The sequence below is a fragment of the Etheostoma spectabile genome, chromosome 7 (assembly GCF_008692095.1).
Source record: "Etheostoma spectabile isolate EspeVRDwgs_2016 chromosome 7, UIUC_Espe_1.0, whole genome shotgun sequence".
Classification (NCBI taxonomy): Eukaryota; Metazoa; Chordata; class Actinopteri; order Perciformes; family Percidae; genus Etheostoma; species Etheostoma spectabile.
Genome location: NC_045739.1, coordinates 8,546,595 through 8,563,623, shown reverse-complemented (window position 1 = coordinate 8,563,623; position 17,029 = coordinate 8,546,595). Strand labels below are relative to the sequence as shown.

Genomic DNA, 17,029 nt, shown 5'->3' with positions numbered 1-17,029 from the left:
TTTTTTTTATAATTTAATGCTATATGCCTTGTCATTCAGTGAATGACTGATATGGGCATGAACTGTATACATTTTAGAAGAGAATGGCCTCATGAACTGGACAGGTACACACTAAAACTCGTGTGTTGACAAAAAAGATGTCTGTTTTTCATATTGCAGATATTCACAATGTCAAATATCTCTAGAGAAAGTTATTTTTTATTTCTGTATTTGTTAAATAATGTGACTTCATCAAGCTTGTATAAATTAATTCAGAATAACACATTTTCATCATGGTCAATGTCGGTGGTTGATATCTTGTATGGATAACGTTAAACCAGTAAACTGCTAATATTTCCACATTTTAACTTTGTAATTTCCAAAGCTGTGTTTTTGCAAGTCGGTGGTTAAAAAAAGAGGAATATAGGTACCGTAATGCAAGTTGCAACATCTTGACCTGTAGAAAGTGTATAGCTGTTGCAGCACATTGGTCTGTCCCTGAGGTTGCCCCCATCAAATGAGTCTTTAACACATGGTGCTCATCTTGCGGCTGTTTCCATGGCAACAACAACAAACGCAATTTTTGGTTTGCTCAGTCAGACGTCAACTGCAGTTACCTTTAGTTAACACTAATGTTAGCTTCTAGCTACTTCTTACAATTACTAAGTAAGTTAACGTTGTTTGTTGCATTTTGCATCTTTATAATAGTTACAAAACTGAACAGGTTAACGTTAACTAACCTAGCTAGCTACTGCAGCTAACTTGATAGCACTAACGCTAGCTTCACATAACTTACTTGCATTAGCTGGATAACCCAGTTAGTTCATACGACGCTTAAACTGAATGCAGTGTGACTAGCGAGCTCGTTTACCGCTTGTCAGCTGAGTTAGCTACCAACTGGTCCGCTGCAGTGACCCATTACTTTTTGTGATAACACGGGCCAGTTTGACCACAATGTCTGACATGGATGAAGATGAAGTGTTGTCCGATGGAACGTTAGACGGAGAGGAAGAAACGCATCAAGGACCTGGAGAGGACGAAAAGGTATAAAGTTTAGCTATTAGGCTATTATAAGATGTGCACACAAGTCACGCCATTAGTATGTCTCATCTTTGCAGATTTTTTTTTTTAATATATAGCCGACAAAAACTAAGTTTACTAGCGACCATAAGATGCTGATTTAAAGAAGGGGGTTTAAACAAAGTCAATGTTCCCTTACATATCCCGGGCTACATGGCTACATTGAGTTAGAAGTTAACATTATTGGTGAAACTTTATAGTAAGTTACAAATCATATACTTAAGTAATGCTTGACTAACTTACAACTCATGAATTCCTGTTAGTCACCATTTACAAATTATTCAGTCTCAATGACTGATTAGTTCACTCTTCATCAATTAAGGAATGGTAATTCACACAGTAAGTGATTTGACCAACCTAGCGGCATTCCAGTTACATTGGTTAATTACAGACCCATGCATTTGCTCAGCCTTTCTGAAAGCAGAATAGTATCTATTCTGATTGTTTATCCCAGTCCATTCTCCTCTTGACAGTATTTGTCAGTTGGCACCTGCTACATGTTTTTAGTTTTCTCTACCATGCTTCACAACACTTCTTTCAACAACAAGCAAATAAAAACAACTTATGCTCTACTTAGGTTGGAAATTTGGCATTTGATAACTTCTATTTCTTTGAGTGGAAGTACTATTCTGCTTTCAGAGAGGCTGAGCAAATCCATGGGTCTAAACTTCTATGTAACTGGAATCCAGCTACTTTAGCTACATATAAATTAATGTATATGAAGTAACTGAATTAACATTTAATTGGTGATCTAGTCATAGTGACTTGATCATTTGTTGATTGAGAGCAACAGGAATTCATAATACAGCCTTAATGAATTCATGCATGAAATCGTCATGAGCATCAGTCAAGCATTACTTAAGTGTATGATTTGTATCCTTTTTATGAAGCCCTTAATAGTAAGTAGCCTCATTTGGAATTTCTACTTTTGGTGAGGCTCCATTTATGGCTAAAAGTAATGGGTGGTTTAGTAGCTATCTTAAAGAGGGGCTTTTCTTTGGGCTGTGCGCCATACACCGACATTGATGGGTCCTGTTGAACATTTACTCCCCTGTGAGTTGGCACCACCAACAATTTGGACAAATATAAGCATATGATGTCTTCCCTCTTACAGGTACAGGTTTGCCATTTGACCCAAGAAACCATAAGTCAGGGGCTCTCATTGCTGTGCCGAACAGGAAATGGTCTTGGACATGCATTTGTCAAAGTGGACCTAAAAGACAAGTAAGGGGACAAAAATGCATGCAAAGCAAAAGTGGCTGCCTTTTCCTCTGAAATTCAGGTTATCTTTCTGTAATTGTAACAATGTCTTTGATTTTATCTATACTTTATATAATTTTCCCTTTGTTGTCACTACTCCTCAGAGGACTGAATGACATTGCCGCAATCAGCAGTTACACACACCTCCGTTTTCTGGATTTATCCAACAACCACCTTGTTGATCTTGCTCCTCTGGCATCTCTGACTCAGCTACTCTGGCTGAAGGCAAGCACCTCTCTATTGGTATTCATTTAGAAAAGGACATCTCTGGGGCTGTCGGTATCATTCACTCTAACTGATGGCGAATTTTGAATGCAACTCTTCTGTAGGTTGACAATAATGCTGTATCATGCTTCAAAGGGCAACCTTTCGGTCAGTTGACCTTCTTGCAGTGGCTGAGTATGGCAGTGAACTGGCTAAAAGACCTGGATGGCCTGGTCGGGCCTGCCTTGGAAAGCCTCAATCTTACAGGTTGGTCTGTCAAGATAAGTAGTGGCTCTATGATATTAAACTAATCCAGAGTTTCCTTAGGGATAAGAGACAGGAATTATGTATTTCAGAAGGTTTATTATATCCCATGTGTTATGATTCAGTCTATACAGTATATAACAAACTCTGCCTAGTGTTGTAACATGACATGTTGCAACCTCTCTAACAGGTAATGGTATTCAGAGAGTGAACGACCTTCAGTGTGGCTGTTTTGCTAACCTGGTAACTCTAGAGCTGAGGGGAAACCACTTGGAAACCACGGATGGCATCAACTTTCCCAACCTGCGACGATTATATCTGGTAATAAAAGTACTATGATTTATAAGACACTAGCATTAACACACTTGATGAGATCAATCCATTAACACAAGCCTTTACATCCATGCACTCATGTAATGACCCAGAGATCAGAGTGTCTGTAACTATTCTTGCTCTCTGTTCAGGCCCAAAATGTTATCAAGGATCTGAAAGGTTTAGAAAGGCTAGAGCGCCTCACCACTCTTCATCTTCGAGACAACCAGCTAGATTCTCTGGATGGCCTCAGCCCCAACATGAAGTGTCTCCAATACCTCAATGTCAGGTACACACTTGTATCACAAAAGGACAGATCAGAGCCTGTCATCAGTGCAGTAAAACACCAAATAAAATGATATATGCCATATTATATATTCCATATACTTCTGTCTCTCCCCCCTTAGAGGCAATTTAATTTTAGATGAGAGTGCCCTGCAATGCCTTGGCCTTGTGTCAAAAACTCTGCGGGCTTTGGTTGTTTCTGAGAATCCTCTAGTGGAAACGACAGACTACCGGCTGAGTGTACTGATTCTTCTGCCACAGCTGGAGCGGCTTGACAAAGATCTTGTCTCCGAAGAGGAAAAGACTGAGGCCCGGGAGAGAATCAAGGTAAAACTAAAAAACATCTTATTTCTCATTGTGGCGTGGTCAGACATCAATGGCTTCCCTTGTTCTAATGGCATGTATGTCATTTCAGGAACTTAAAGAAGAGGAAATTTCCTGAGCCACAATAAATGCAATGATGGCCAGAATGAGGAAGTGTTTGACTTCCTTGAGAACACACACTTGGTGTGTATATGTGGGTTCTGTGATTGTGTTGTAGGAGAAGCGTTGTATCTCTTGTATGATGCACTTTGTATCTGTAAATGTGTACGCTAGGGTTGCTTGTGTCATGTTCTTACACTATTACAGCCAATCTATTTTTTTGAATAATAAAATAAAAAATAAAAATGTTGAATGCATCCATTGATATGTGCAAATGCAAATTATCAGCTAAAGTTACAAAGCACTGTGCCAGTGACGAATGCATAAGAAATGAAGGAGTGTTTGTATTGCTGGAAAAACTGTCCTGTGTTTGCCTGAGTAAGGATGAGAGGGCAAAACCTGACACCATTTCCCTGTTGGCAGACATCCAGCTTTAGCTTTAAGGGAATAGTGACATGCAATGGATATAAACAAATCACCATATGTAGTCTTTACTGTCCAACTACAAAGTGTGTTTCTGATTAATAGTAGTAATCTGAAGATATCAATATTTCCACACCTCACCATCATAGTGTTGCCAAAAAGAAGGAACAATATTTCATAGATTCTTTGGCCAAAACCAAGACAAATGAAAAGAAATCATCTGAATAAAAATGTTGACCATTTTATTAAGTCTAAAGCGGTGGGTGCAATTCGTTTCGTTGTAGGCTATTCCTTGATAATTTCCCAACAAAGACATAAACGTTACCTAGTTCCATACATTTTCGTTACCTGATATAATACTTGTGTGTTATGTCCATATATTGGTAATTTTCTCATTAAAAGGTGAAATGATAAGAACTAAGTCACCACAGATCTGTAACTGTAATAAACTGAGAAATGACTTGAGGAAGCAGCGCCTCATGCGCAACTAGCCCCACAGCTGTTCCTCCAATGATTGGATTAGGTGGGAGTGGCAGTTAGAGGAGACATAAGTCCCCTCCTCATTGCTTCCGCCTCCTCCTCGGTTGTACTTACCTCGGGCAGCTAACAGCGGCGTGGCGCAGCTTTGAACCTACTACCCCGGGAAGCAGCAGTGTGACTAAGAAAAAAACAACAATCTTTTTAAGCGGACGCGGTTCTCAAAAAAAAGTCCAGAAACCATGACTAGCTACCACAAACCCGATGAGAAAACTCTGCAGGGGCTGAAAGACGTCGCTAACAAGCTCAGGATCCACTCCATCAAGGCGACATGCGCATCTAACTCTGGGTAAGTCATTTAAAGTTATGTTGGCGTAAGTTATTGAAACCGCTAAAGTTAGCTACATACGAAGCAAATGCAGTATGTTATGTTACTGTAGGGACGCACGTTTTACTTGTGTGAGCCTGGTTAACGTTACACGTGCTGCATATTATCTTCACGCAGTGTAAAGCGGAGCCACAGCAGACCGCTAGCAAGTAGCTATACAACCTATAAACGATTCGTTTCTTTCTAAAGTAAATTTGTCTGGTTCCGGCAATAGCATAAGCTAACAATTTGCGCCATGGATGAAAACGAAAGGCAGCGTCTGCGTCGATAGTTTGGTTACCAACAGTCGGTACAAACTAGCTTAGAATTCATGCTAGCTAGGTTGCATTCTATGCAGTATGGTGCTATCAAGATGAAACTTTGTCTCTATTGATTAGCATCGACCTGCTTCTGCTAGCTAAAAAGAAACTCCATGACCACGTGAAAGGTGAATCGCGTGCTCCGTTTGACGCTGTAATTTAAAGTTGCAGTTTCCTTTTAAAATGCCTACGGTATGTAGCTGGACATGTAGGCTACACAAATGCAAACCAGTTGCAATTGCTATAAGGGAATTTGCGTACGTGTGTTAATATGATAAACCAGGAAAGTAGTTAGTCAAAAAGACACCGGTCTCTACGTCTGAAGTCCTATTACCATTTTGGCAGCCTGGAGCTCATCTCTTCACACCGTTACTATAACGTTATATTGAACTAAACGGGATTAGTTTCCAGGGTTTGCTCGTTGACGGGTGTATCTTTATAGCTTCTGTAGTGTAGACATTTTGTCTGCCCTTGTCGTCCTAGTATTCTGTCGATAATCTGTGTACACATCCAAAACTTCAATATACTTCACCAGAAAGGCAACATAACTGCTGTCGTAATTCGAATCATGCGTTTTGGACGGCTCGCGGTCTCAATTACCTGCTGTCATATGTTCCGTCACCCATCTATTCAAAATGTGGTAGAGGACAATTTTGGACAAACCTTTTTTCTTTTCTTTTTTTTTTCTTGTAGTGTAACTAAAATAAGACCGTGTAACACTTTTTTTGTTCGCATTGTTGAATATAATCCAGAATCTGAACCAGGGAAGCAATGGGGGGGAACGACTTAAACCAGATTTTTAAATATGCAGTCAAGGACCACAAGTTAAATGCAGCATCTGTTAACTATTTGGCCAGGTACATCCCATTTAGATTGTCAGTTCCAGTAGGCTGGCATTGTGTAATTTTTAACTTACACTCTTGCACAACTGCAGCCTTCAAAAAGAAACTTGTTTCTTACTTCCTTGTGTCAACTGACAAGGAAATGGAAAGTATTTCCTGAATTGGCTATGGGGCATGCAGTGTTTTGATATTGTCTGCCTTAATAAATGATATTTGATACCAAACACTAATGTTCAGTAAACTCAAAATCAATGTTATATTACACTTCAGTATCTGATTGCTTTTATGAATTTACCTAAGTTTATTTCTCAGCAGGTTATCTCTCAACAAGAGGACAATGGGTAAACAGGGCACTGTTTTTTTAATGAAATTTAACCGTGACCATGATTTTTGTTTGAATAAGATAACTGTTTCAGCATGGTTGAAACGATGCCATTTGTAACTTAACCCAATAGGGAAGAGGAGATGCTGTTGAGTAACGTGAGATTTCTAAACATGCCTTTTACAATACTTTGACCGCTGTGCTGCAACTAACCGTTTCACAAGTTTACTGGTTAAGATTTTTTTTTTTTGAAGTGCACTGGAGTGTGGAAACATAACTGATGTGGTCATGTTACAGATTAACAATCTTTTGATTGATATTCCTAATCCCAAAAGATATGATGCTCTATTTAAAAATCACTGCTTGCCAAATGGATCCGGTTTAAATGCCTTTTCAGGAATGACCAATTGTGGTACATCATTTTTTGTTACTGTCAAACTAAAAAACAGTATAAGGATTTCTGAATGTAGCAACGCATGTATGTGCATGATGTGTGGATTTAGTTTTGTTTGAATTAGGCCTGCACGATTTTTGAGGAATATGAATTGTAAAGTTTTTTTTTTAGCTTAGAATTGATATCACGATTTTTATTTTTTATTTTTCCGTCATGAAGTGTAATGTTTATTGCACACATGAACCATGACAAAACAAATTGGCAGATTTAGGATATTTTTTTTGGGGGGGCACCTAATGCGCATCACCACAAGCCTGTAAACATACTGGCTCCAACAAAGAGAAGGGAGAGCATTGCAGTGCTTGGGAGTGCTTTAAAACCTATTTTATACGGTCTAAACCTCACAGAAAGTAGCAGTGTTTGTGATGCAGTCGGCTCGTAAGATTAAACGAAAATCAGTCATTTTAAAAGTATTAATTAAAAAATCTGCTATTTGAAAATTAAATTGTGAACAGGGTGAATCGAGATTGTTTTTTATATATATAACTTTTAATTGCGCAGGCCTAGTTTTTTATATATATTTTTTTCACTGTCCTCAACACTGTCTCCTTTTCTTTCTTTTTTCTCCCTAGTCACCCCACATCATGCTGCAGTGCAGCAGAGCTCATGTCTGTGCTTTTCTTCCACACCATGCGTTATAAAGCAGATGATCCCCGCAACCAGTGTAACGACCGCTTTGTGCTCTCAAAGGTTGGCATGCATTTTGTTTGAGAGATTGATATTCTTAATTTGGTCGGGTCACCTTAGATTTAAGATTGTGTCTTTCTTCCCCCCCCCCCCCATTTCTCTAGGGTCATGCTGCACCTGTCCTGTATGCTGCCTGGTCAGAGGCTGGTTTCGTGAAGGAGTCTGATCTGCTCAACCTGCGCAAGATTGACTGTGACCTGGAGGGGCACCCCACCCCAGTAAGTCAAGAATCCCAACCTCCTTCTTGGTGGATTATGTACATCCGCTTTCTAGGTCTAGTTTAACTTTTTGTCTCTCCTATTCTCTAGAAACTGGCTTTTGTTGATGTGGCAACAGGATCTCTGGGACAGGGTCTCGGGGCTGCCTGTGGGATGGCCTACACTGGCAAACACTTTGACAAGTCAGCGTATGTATTCAAAAACTGTGAATTCATAAGAGGTTGAAAGACTTCATTCTGTTCTTTTTTTTTAAACTGCAAAAATGTTTCAGATCACCATATATCAGTCTTCAGGTGAAATGTCATAAGTGTTAAACAATGCTCTTGTTGGACAATGTCAAAACATTTTGTTAAACAATGAGCTTTGCAAGACTATATTGCTGTGACTGGTTTCTTTTCAAAGTGGAGCCTGAGGCCCTGTGATCTGTTTTAATGCATAAACCTGTTTGTGTTAACTCCTTGTCACGGTGACTGCCAGGGGACTGAATAATGCTCCAAAGTGTGACTAAAACTAGATGAGGGAAAATCTAGCATGGCCATTTTAAAGGGGTCTCTTGACCTCTTTCCTCAACCGATATTTTAATGAAAATGGGTTCCATGGGTACCCACCATTCTCCCCTTTCAAACATGCCCACTTTATGCTAATCTTGCACAATTTGGGCAATAGTATGCTTTTTTTTTTTTCTTGCAAAAATGAAACTGAAAAACGCAATTCTTGCAGAAATCTCCAAATGTCAAAGCTTTTGATGCCACATTACTGTATAACTTTATGGTGTTCTCAAGGTCTTTATCTTAATAATTTGGAGAGATTTAAAAAAAATCTTTCTACTGGTAAATTGTTAAATTACTTTCTAACAAATGGTATCAACCAAAAAACTGCCATACATTTTGAGACATAAGTAAACATGAGAATTGACATCTTAAAGTTGTAGCATAACCTACTAGGGCTGAAACTATTCCTTGATTAACTCGAATAATTCAATTTACAAAAAATCCTCAATCCACATGTCTTCGTTAAATCAATGTAAGCTTTTATCAGGTTTGTTCATAATGTAAGGTTCAATAAATGGTTGGGGATGAACTAGTTAACCAGTTTTACTATTAACACTTTAGAATGGCATAGTTAATCATAAAGCCTCTGCTACACAGAGTATTAACTGACTGCAAGTCATGTGTGTGCAGTTATTAAACCTCCATGAGCATTTGCGCATACACGGCACATTCGTACGAGTCAAAACGCCGCGCCAGCTCAAACATGTCACTGACTTGAACAGTAAATGTTACATACTCATCATCCCCTGTGGGACATAAAGCTGCAAGAAGAGATATTGCAATTATTCCTCGGCAACATCCTGCACATTTCCCTGTGACCGGTGCATCTCGTCAAGCAGCTTCAGACTTTCACACACCAGCTAGCAGGACCCAAAAAGGGCTAACTCCTTAAGGACAGCTCTGTTACCAACTTGGCCTTTGTTTGTGGTGACAAAATCACCTAGTGTCCTATCTTTTTCTTATATGAATTTTAAAAGTAGATATCATTTTCAAAACTGTTTCTGTTTCAAAAGGCCACAAAAAAATGCATTCAAATCTAGTGTTTATGTAATTTCATTCATAAGCAGGGAAATTGATTAATGAAGGATAATTGTGAAACCATGATTGCTTTTTCAGACTATAATCGTAGCAACAATCTATACTTATTGCGTCCTTATTCCTAACTACTTTACAGAGCCAAGGGAACAGATGGAGATCATTATGAATTGCTGCTTCTAATGTTTCTGGTTCAGAACCTGTGATGGGGTTCATGACTGGTTTCATATGGCCTAGATTGAATGTAATGTTCTTCACTAAAGACCAGTGACTTATTCTATGTGGAGTCTGGCGACCTTTCATTTTTCAATGGATAGTCCACCCATCATGGATCTCAACTCAACAGTCTTATTAATCCTGTAGTAACCAATATTGTTTCCCCTTTCTACATTGTGTTGTAGTTACCGTGTGTACTGCATGATGGGTGATGGAGAGTGTTCAGAGGGCTCGGTGTGGGAGGCCATGGCCTTTGCCTCTTACTACAAGCTGGACAACTTGGTTGCTATCATGGATGTCAACCGGCTTGGTCAGAGTGAGGCCGCACCCCTGAAGCACGACATGGAGACTTACCGCAAGCGCTGTGAAGCTTTCGGGTCAGTAACTTTGATTTTCCATTTGTTCTGATCTAATTCTCTAGAAAACGTTGACAGTGCTTCACATTCTTTTGTCACTTGTATGCATGTGTATAATCAGGACCTTACTATCAACCTGTTGAAAAGCTTGGGTTTAGGTTGCTTTGACACCTACCTTGTTTAGTCAGTTTGAAAATGAACCCTGGAGCCTTTGGTCGGATAGTCCGGTTTGTTTGAGCTGGTGTGAAAGCTCAGCTAAACTCTGGTTTGCTTAAACTGGTCTCGGTCCACCTGAACTATAGTTATCACCACTTCAGATGAGAGGGCCATCTCGCCCAAATACGGAAGGTGGACCAAAACAGCATTTACTAGCCTGCAATTTCAACCTTGCACACAAACTACAGACTTCTATGATTTTAAGGCATAACCTTCAAATCCGCAAGCTGTTCTGAGCACACATTACTGGTCAACACAGCTCACTCTCCTTCACTCGCTCTGTCAGCTAGACCTGGGACGATTTGTTGACGTAATTGATTACGTAAATACGTCGACAAACATAATCTGCACTGGGAACATTATGACAAAAAAGAGCAAGCCTATCTGCATAGCATGTAAACATGCTGGCATTTCACCACAGCAATGCCTAACAGTCTCTTCAACATACACATGCAGATTTATTTTTTTACGCTAATTTACTTCAACAGTGCAGTGTAAAACAATTTTATTAGATTTGAACCATATGGGAAGAATGTATCGTTAGTTGACTAATTTAAAACATAATCGCTAGTTTAATCGTTTAAAAAAAATTGTTTGGGACATCCTTACTGTCAGCTGCTCATTGTTTGCCTTTCTAAAATGTTTGTTGTGTTTTGGGTTAATGTTTGTAATGTTATGCTGTTAAAACGGAGCCATTGTTTGTGTAGATGGAACACGTATGTTGTGGATGGGCATGATGTCGAGGAGCTGTGTAAAGCTTTCTGGCAGGCTCAGCAGGTCAAGGACAAACCCACTTGCATTGTAGCCAAGACATTCAAGGGCAAGGGACTCAAAAGTAAGTGTGGCTTCCCCATGAGAATATTTTTATTAAACTATTGTACTCCTATTCTCTGAATTTGATTTATGGAACTTGTTTATCCTTTCGGCTGTAGATATCGAGGATCTTGATAACTGGCATGGAAAGCCTATCCCTAAGGACAGGGTGGATGACCTCCTAAAAGACCTGCAGGCTCAGATCCAGGTCCCCAACAAGACCCTGTGCCCTGAACTGCCCAAAGATGACACAGCACCTGCAGACCTTAGTGCCATCTCCATGCCTACACCCCCAGAATACAAAAAAGGAGAAAAGGTATGTTTTTACTTACTTGCGTTCAGTCAGTGGGAATTCATAGATACCACTGTTGAGCATAAACGTTTGTTGTTGGTATAGTGGGTGGTTGCCTTGCCTTATCCTAATATAAGCACCTGAGAACCTTGTTAACCTACATGTGGAATATTGATTGTTGTATTCATTACCGTACGTCAATCTCGGATGCTTACACTCATTTCCCCCCCGCCCTGTCAGATGGCAACAAGGCGTGCATACGGCCTGGCACTGGCCAAGCTGGGCCAGGCAAGCAAGAGAGTGGTGGCCCTCGATGGAGACACCAAAAACTCTACCTTCTCAGAGACCTTCAAGAAAGCCTTCCCTGACCGCTACATTGAATGCTTCATTGCTGAACAGAACTTGGTATACAACATTTCGGTTTTCACGGATGATTCAATGAGATTACCTCTTTCAGTTGCTAAGTTACAGATGTTGGACATGATTAGCTTAATCCTTAAAGCGGGATAAACTTAGCTTTGGCTTAACTGTTACATAATGTGCTCCACATTGGTCTGAACTGTTACTCTTTATTCTCTAGCATAATAATCCCATGTCACTTATGACCATGTAATCCTGTGGCCTGTCATTAACACTAACCTTGGTTCACTGTTTTTACTGGCTGCAGGTGGGAGTGGCCATTGGCTGTACCACCCGTGACCGCACGGTTGCATTTGCAAGCACGTTTGCTGCCTTCTTCTCTAGAGCATATGACCAGATCCGCATGGGAGCAATCTCCCAGTCAAATGTCAACCTGGTAGGGTCCCACTGTGGGGTCTCCATCGGTAAGCTTTCTGCTTAAATGTCACTTGTTTTTCTTATCGGCGACAAGGAGCGTCCACTGTCCCCTAACTGATCTTCCTCTGCCTTCAGGTGAGGATGGTCCTTCCCAGATGGCCCTAGAGGACTTGGCCATGTTCCGTGCTATCCCAACATGTACTGTGTTTTACCCCAGTGATGCGGTGTCCACAGAGAAAGCCGTTGAGCTCTCAGCCAATACGAAGGTTGGTAGGCCCCCTTGTTGTAGTTTGTCCAGTGAATTGTCTTCACAATGATGGAAGTTGCATTTTTATGTTACTCTATATTCTCAGGGTATCTGTTTCATCCGTACCAGTAGACCAGACAATGAAGTCATCTACTTGCCAGATGAGAAGTTTGAAGTGGGCGTAGCTAAGGTAATGATCCATGCAGTGGTTTTACACATAATTGTATACCAAGTAGCAACAAAGAGATTGGAATAGCCACCAGGAAAATTTGTGTGTATATACGTATTTCTATTTAACCAGGTGGTGCGCCAGTCTGACAGTGATTGTGTAACAGTGATTGGAGCTGGTGTTACTCTGCATGAGGCCCTTGCTGCAGCAGATATGCTGGCCCTTGAAGGTAGTCATGTTGCCCTCTAGTGGGTAGATGCAGTTATTGAGGCTCACATTTCATTACTACCATTCAACATCCATTTTCTGGTAATTCAGGGGATCAGCTGCTCATTTGGTTAGTATGGGCTAATAAACAACCAACATTATGAATTCCTATAGGGAAGAAGATCCGTGTAATTGACCCGTTCACGATCAAGCCCCTGGATGCCGCCACCATTCTGTCCAGTGCCAGAGCCACAGGCGGACAGATAATCACTGTGGAGGACCACTACAAGGAGGGTGGGTTGTTTTTGAATGTCCTGTTGAAGGGTTCTCCAGTCATGTACCATAGAAGTGTTTTTTTTTATTATTTCTTCCTTGCCAAAGAATACACCAGGTACTAGTGGTGTTTAGTGCAGAGTGTTCTCGATCTACCTGTGTCTGTTAAGAGATCGTCACCATCATCCCTTGGTGATTTGAGCTGATGGTCTGTCTCCTCTGTCCAGGTGGTCTTGGTGAAGCTGTACTGTCGGCAGTGGGCAAGGAGCCCAGCATCGTTGTGACCCGGCTTGCAGTGACCGGTGTTCCCCGCAGCGGAAAGTCCCAAGAGCTACTGGACATCTTTGGCATCAGCGCCAAGCACATTGCCAATGCCGTGCGTCAGACCTTTGCAAATTAAAGACCGCAATTTATCTGTCACTCTGATCCATCTCAACCAACTGCCGTTGCCTAGCATGATCATGAAGACCTGTTAACTTTTTGTGCCCCCTTGTGGCTTTGATTAAAGTGCAGTGTGCTAATCCTGTATAGTTACTACCACAGATGGAGAGGGATGAGAAGGGAGTGCTGTGTTAACACCTGCAGTGTTAGTTGCTCCCCCCGTTTGCAGTGAATAGTACCTTCTTCTACAACATTCCTTGTAACCTTATATTTTCCAAACGTCGTGCTAGTAGCTCAAACAAAAGCATCACAGAATACTGTAAATGTGGTATGTTGACAGCTGTCTGGTTCTGATCCATTGTATACTGTCAGGCCACAACTTCTGTTCTGCATTCCAACCAGCTTTTTTTTCTTCACATTCCTTACAACAATGCCTCATGTCTTCTCACTCGGTTTGCATTCATGCCTCCCTATTGTTTCGAAGAAGCACTGTTTTGTCATACATGTTACGTAGTGATCGTCACAGCTTTTGACGCTTGGCTGTGGTAGAGAACAGTTTCTTCATGCAGGTGTGAAATGTTAAACCTCAGTTATGAACCATTTAGCATTCCTGGCCACAATGTCGTCCCACAATGTTACTGGCTTTCCAGGTCACTGGTGTCATCCTGTTCTACCTGTGTTGTGCTGAATTAAAAAGATTAACCCAATGCCATTTTTGTCTTGTGTGCTTTCCCTCACCCCACTCATATTTATGGCTCTATGGGTGGCAATGAAGGTGGGTCCACAATTGTCTGATTTGCACTCAATTTTTCCCAGATTCAGGACTAGTGAGCCTTCACTTTTTCTTTTTTCTTTTTTTCTTTGGATCTGGCACTATTGGGTTTTAGTCTTGATTTCTTCAGTGAAATAAGTCAACCTCTGTTTATATTGGCACTGCATGTTGGTTACCAGAAAATGTATTCTACTTTGATCCTCCTGCTTTTAGATGGATATCAAGACCTTTGGTACAAACATTAATTGTGCATAGAGGATGACTTTGGTCTGTTTACGTTTTTTTTAATTTTATTTTTTATTCAAATGGTGGTCATGAGGTCAAAATCTCACTTTGTCCAACTTTTCTTTATACGATTAACTTAAACTCATTCCATCATACATAAAAAGCAAACTTACTTTTCTGTTAAAACATTTAAATGTGTATCTAGTCAAATCCACACTCTCTCTGCGTGCTGTTTTAGTCTCCCAAATTCCCCGTAACCAAACCCCGTTTGTACTATCCCTTGACCAATTGGCTATCTGAACCTAAACCACTTGTTGCCAAATGCCTAACCCTAATCAGCTATCCTAACTTACATAAAAGTTTGTATGGTCTGAATAATGGGATGTCCAAGCCGAGGGTTTATATTTGTTTGAAACAAGGAATTTAACATGTTGAGTTTGTGACGATGGGCAGTCCCCTTCCCATCAGCCTCATCTGGATTTAATGTTTTGCTGCTAGCAAGTGTCCGCATGCAAATACATAATCTACAATAGTAAACATGGTAGGCCTGCAAAACGTCAGCAGGCTGACTTTGGCATTAAGCTTAAAGCATCACTGTAGTCTTGTCCAAAGTTTAAATGTTGGCTTCATGTGGCTTTTACAGATGTCATACATGGAGAGCTGGCAGAGAAACAAGGTAGTAACGTTGTGCTAGTCCTTTGTGTCTTAAACAAGTCACTGAATATAGTTGAAAATTAAAAGTTGGATGTATTGTAAGCCTCTGCTCCTCACTGCAGTGGGGATTGTAAATCCAGGGTGTTGTCAGACTGGGGTTAAGGAAGGGGTTGAATGTGGTGAGTGGATTACTACACATTCCTGTCAAGATTTAAATGAATAGTCTTTGGTCACATCACTATTTACCTTGGAAGAGCAAGTCAGGACTTGAGTGTTTCACTGTTGACTGTTAAGTTGTCCATTGTGCCATTTGGAATGAGTCTGGATTATTCCGTTCTCTCCGTCTCATCAGCTGATATTTAGATGTAGAAAAATAAATGAATACATAACATTAACCTCATTGATAGCACTAGAAAGAAGGATACTGGACAACTAGAAAAGCTGGCTCTGTGGTGGGCATAGAGCTGGAGTCACTGACATCAGTTGCAAATAAAAGGACCCTGAGCAGGCTGCTCTCTATAATGTACAAAGACTGCCACCCCATGCACACAACTTTCTCCAAGCAGAAGAGCATGTTCAGCAGAAGGCTCTGTGTTTTGCAAAACAGACAGGCTGCTGAGGTTCTTTGTCCCTAGGGCTATTAAGCTCTCCAATGCTTTGCAGAAGGGGAGTGTGATTGACTTGATTGAGTGTTTAAGTCTGCCCTGCAAACTGCCCTTTGTACCACACTGCCCTTTGTACCATGCCTTCTTCTGGGTTCCTTTAGACATACACGTAAACTATGCTGGACTGGATGGATTGGCAATGTTTAACTTTTTCATTGACTATATTAGCCATCTGCCCATTTGATAGCTTTGCCTGTATGGTCAATGCACCACGCTGTGTTTTAGTCTGGACAGTTTTCAACTTAAACTTTTCTTCAAGTCTTCTATTAGTGTCTATGTATAGTTTAGTAATGCTTACTCTATTTTTGATATATTGTGTTGCCTGTTGTTTTTGAATAGATATAGAATTTGCACTGATGGTCTCTTACACTATGATACCATTGCACTTTTCTGCATATTTTACACACCGCTCCTTTAAACATGCTACAATAAAACTTTACTGTAAGTGCACATTGGTGATATATTTTGTTGTGGTATTTTTGTTCTATGTGTGCCTATGTGTATGTATGTTGTGTATAAGCGATTGGATGCTTACATTTCCTTTGGGATAAATAATGTAGACCTATCTGTCTGTCTGTCTGTCTGTCTGTCTACTGTATCTATCTATCTATGTTGACAGGTGTATTGTGTGTATATGTGGTTACTGAGCAAATAAAGAGGGTCTGTCAGCCGGTTTCACCCCACAGTGAAAATCCCAGTTTGGCTCAACTCTCAGCCAGTGGCACCCGCTTGGCGTAGCATTGAGTGTGAGGATGTACACACTCCAGACTACATATGTAAGAATCACAGTGTATCTACGTACAGACGGTACTGTGCGTACAGAATGTAAAGACAGGCTTGTTGCCCACTTCTCTGAGGTTGTGTTTGTATTCATACATAGATGCTAGAGGAGGTGTGCCAAACAAGGTTGTCTCCAACTTGAACTGTCTACCAACCCTGTCTCTTGTTTGGAAAAGGTCAGTGTGATGATTCAGTCAGGAGAAAAACACAAAACTGTCAGTGGATCACAAATGTATGTGTCAACCCACATGATAATAGCCGACTAGAATCTATCACAGTTGTATGAAACTTATTGTTTTCCAGTTTCTATCTGTGGCCCCCTGTCCGTCTATTATCTCCTCCAAAAATCCTGGCGTTCCACCTAATGTTAGCAGAAAGTTATGAAAGGGTGAGGAGACAAGGAAGAGCAGGGCGGGTCTGTGTATTTCATGATGGTGCCATGAATGAGGGCCTGTATTAACAATGTGACCGCATCTTTTTTTT

General features: G+C 40.6%; 2 protein-coding genes across 4 annotated transcripts; both read left to right on the top strand.

Annotated features, from left to right (window-relative positions):
- The first annotated feature begins 520 nt into the window (after positions 1-520).
- lrrc23 (leucine rich repeat containing 23) lies at positions 521-4,890 on the top strand. Of its 2 annotated transcripts, none has more exons than XM_032520706.1 (8): positions 521-1,023; positions 2,174-2,283; positions 2,424-2,544; positions 2,649-2,790; positions 2,978-3,108; positions 3,252-3,388; positions 3,646-3,711; positions 3,800-4,890. In XM_032520706.1, exons 1-8 carry the CDS (start codon positions 934-936, stop codon positions 3,834-3,836), a joined length of 834 nt encoding a protein of 277 aa, XP_032376597.1. In that variant the 5' UTR covers positions 521-933; the 3' UTR covers positions 3,837-4,890. The 2 variants fall into 2 exon arrangements, with proteins under 2 accessions (XP_032376597.1, XP_032376596.1); XM_032520705.1 differs by having other exon boundaries at positions 522-1,023; positions 3,507-3,711.
- tktb (transketolase b) lies at positions 1,162-13,469 on the top strand. Of its 2 annotated transcripts, XM_032520704.1 has the most exons (15): positions 1,162-1,171; positions 4,894-5,056; positions 7,585-7,702; positions 7,804-7,917; positions 8,008-8,105; positions 9,905-10,096; positions 10,999-11,126; positions 11,224-11,420; positions 11,637-11,801; positions 12,064-12,220; positions 12,309-12,439; positions 12,527-12,610; positions 12,722-12,818; positions 12,971-13,090; positions 13,297-13,469. In XM_032520704.1, exons 2-15 carry the CDS (start codon positions 4,950-4,952, stop codon positions 13,467-13,469), a joined length of 1,881 nt encoding a protein of 626 aa, XP_032376595.1. In that variant the 5' UTR covers positions 1,162-1,171; positions 4,894-4,949. The 2 variants fall into 2 exon arrangements, with proteins under 2 accessions (XP_032376595.1, XP_032376594.1); XM_032520703.1 differs by lacking the exon at positions 1,162-1,171 and having other exon boundaries at positions 4,787-5,056.
- The last annotated feature ends 3,560 nt before the right edge of the window (positions 13,470-17,029 follow it).